The 1502-nt window shown below is 44.3% G+C and overlaps 1 protein-coding gene across 1 annotated transcript in view; it reads right to left on the bottom strand.

The window, feature by feature from the left end:
• TMOD2 (tropomodulin 2 (neuronal)) overlaps positions 1-362 on the bottom strand; it is a 59697-nt gene extending 59335 nt beyond the window's left edge. The window contains exon 1 of the mRNA XM_011986190.1: positions 210-362. Coding sequence (XP_011841580.1) covers positions 210-360 — 151 coding nt within the window. The 5' untranslated portion in view covers positions 361-362. The remainder of the gene's footprint in view (positions 1-209) is intronic.
• Positions 363-1502: the final 1140 nt, after the last annotated feature.

The raw sequence follows: 1502 nt of genomic DNA, 5'->3' as shown, positions 1-1502 counted from the left end.
AGGACAGTTCCCTTGCTTGACCCTCCATGACAATAAAATAAATACTGAATCCAGTTCATGGCTTATTTCCCATTTCCAGGACAGTTCCCTTGCTTAAGCCTCCATGACAATAAAATAAAAGAGATACTCTTAATTAAGAGTGCCTCCGTTCCAAAAAAAAAAAAAAAAAGAGTGCCTCCGTTCCAAGATGCTCTGCCTATGGTCCTTACCTTTCTTTTCTCCAGTGAAGGGCACAAAGTCCTCTCTGTCTTTCTGTTCCAAAGCCTCCTTCTCCAGGTACATGAGGAGGTGCTCGCGGTCAAAGGGGCCGGTGGCTGCCTTCTGTGTCTGGTCTTTCTGTCGAAATCCAGCCGGTAGCATGGCACTCTGACAAGACAAGAGGTGTGAGCAGGAAGGATGATGTCTGCCGGCCTGTACTTTGCTACTTCCTCTTCCACCCCTACTCACTATGTGCTGGGGAAGCAGGAGGGATACCTACGCAGAATGCACGTGTGAGCTGAGGGCTGGGGGCTCTGGGACGTCTCTGAGGCCTTAGTTGTTCTAATGTTCTGGGCTGACAGGGGGCTCCCAATGAGCTCAAGCAGCGCAGGGATGGCTAGAGCAGTCTCTGAGTCTTCTGAAGCTGCCTCCTAGAACACGGAGGCAAAAGACCTCTTTCCTTGTAGATCACGCTTAGGTTTGGCTAGGGCTGCACCCAAGGAGCTCCCAGGCAGAAACATGAGACTCTAACAAGGAGCCGACATGGGGAACCCCTCTCCTGCAGAAGCAGCCAAGCTGATAAGTAACTATTACGGTGATATTAATGCCTGCTTGATAAAACTTTGCAATTCCTTCCTTAAGTTAAAAAAAAAAACAACAGAATACCTGTATTTTTAAAAGTAAACACCATATCCAAAGTATCTGATGTATCAGAATGCCGTATACATAATTTTGTTTTAGTTACATTTTTATTTATAGTAAAATTACTATTTTGGATGCCTCCAATTCTAAGTTTAAGATCATACCAGCAGGTCTGAAGAAAGTGCTTGCTAAACAAACAATATAACAAGAGACTTAGCTTTTCAAGAACTCATAAAAATATTGGAAACTCCATTGAAATGAACTTGATATCATGATTATAGTCAGTCTAATCTATTCATTGTTATAAGTTCATCAAAGAGTTCACATTATTTGTGCATTTGAAAGAAATTCGATATTTTTTAAAAATCTGCATTTGGGGTCGGGTGTGGTGGCTTATGCCTGTAATCAAGCACTTTGGGAGGCTGAGGTGGGCGGATTACCTCAGGTCAGGAATTCGAGACCAACATGGTCAACATGGCGAAACCCTATTTCTACTAAAAATACAAAAATTAGCCAGGCATGGTGACATGTACCTGTAATCCCAGCTACTTGGGAGGCTGAGGCAGGAGAATTGCTTGAACCCGGAAGGCGGAGGTTGCAGTGAGCCGAGATCATGCCACTGCACTCCAGCCTGGGTGACAGAGTGAGACTCTGTCTCAAAA

The sequence above is a fragment of the Mandrillus leucophaeus genome, unplaced genomic scaffold, assembly GCF_000951045.1.
Source record: "Mandrillus leucophaeus isolate KB7577 unplaced genomic scaffold, Mleu.le_1.0 Scaffold108, whole genome shotgun sequence".
In the NCBI taxonomy this organism is placed as follows: domain Eukaryota; kingdom Metazoa; phylum Chordata; class Mammalia; order Primates; family Cercopithecidae; genus Mandrillus; species Mandrillus leucophaeus.
Note: the sequence above shows the minus strand (reverse complement) of the source record. Positions and strands in the feature narration are given on the sequence as shown.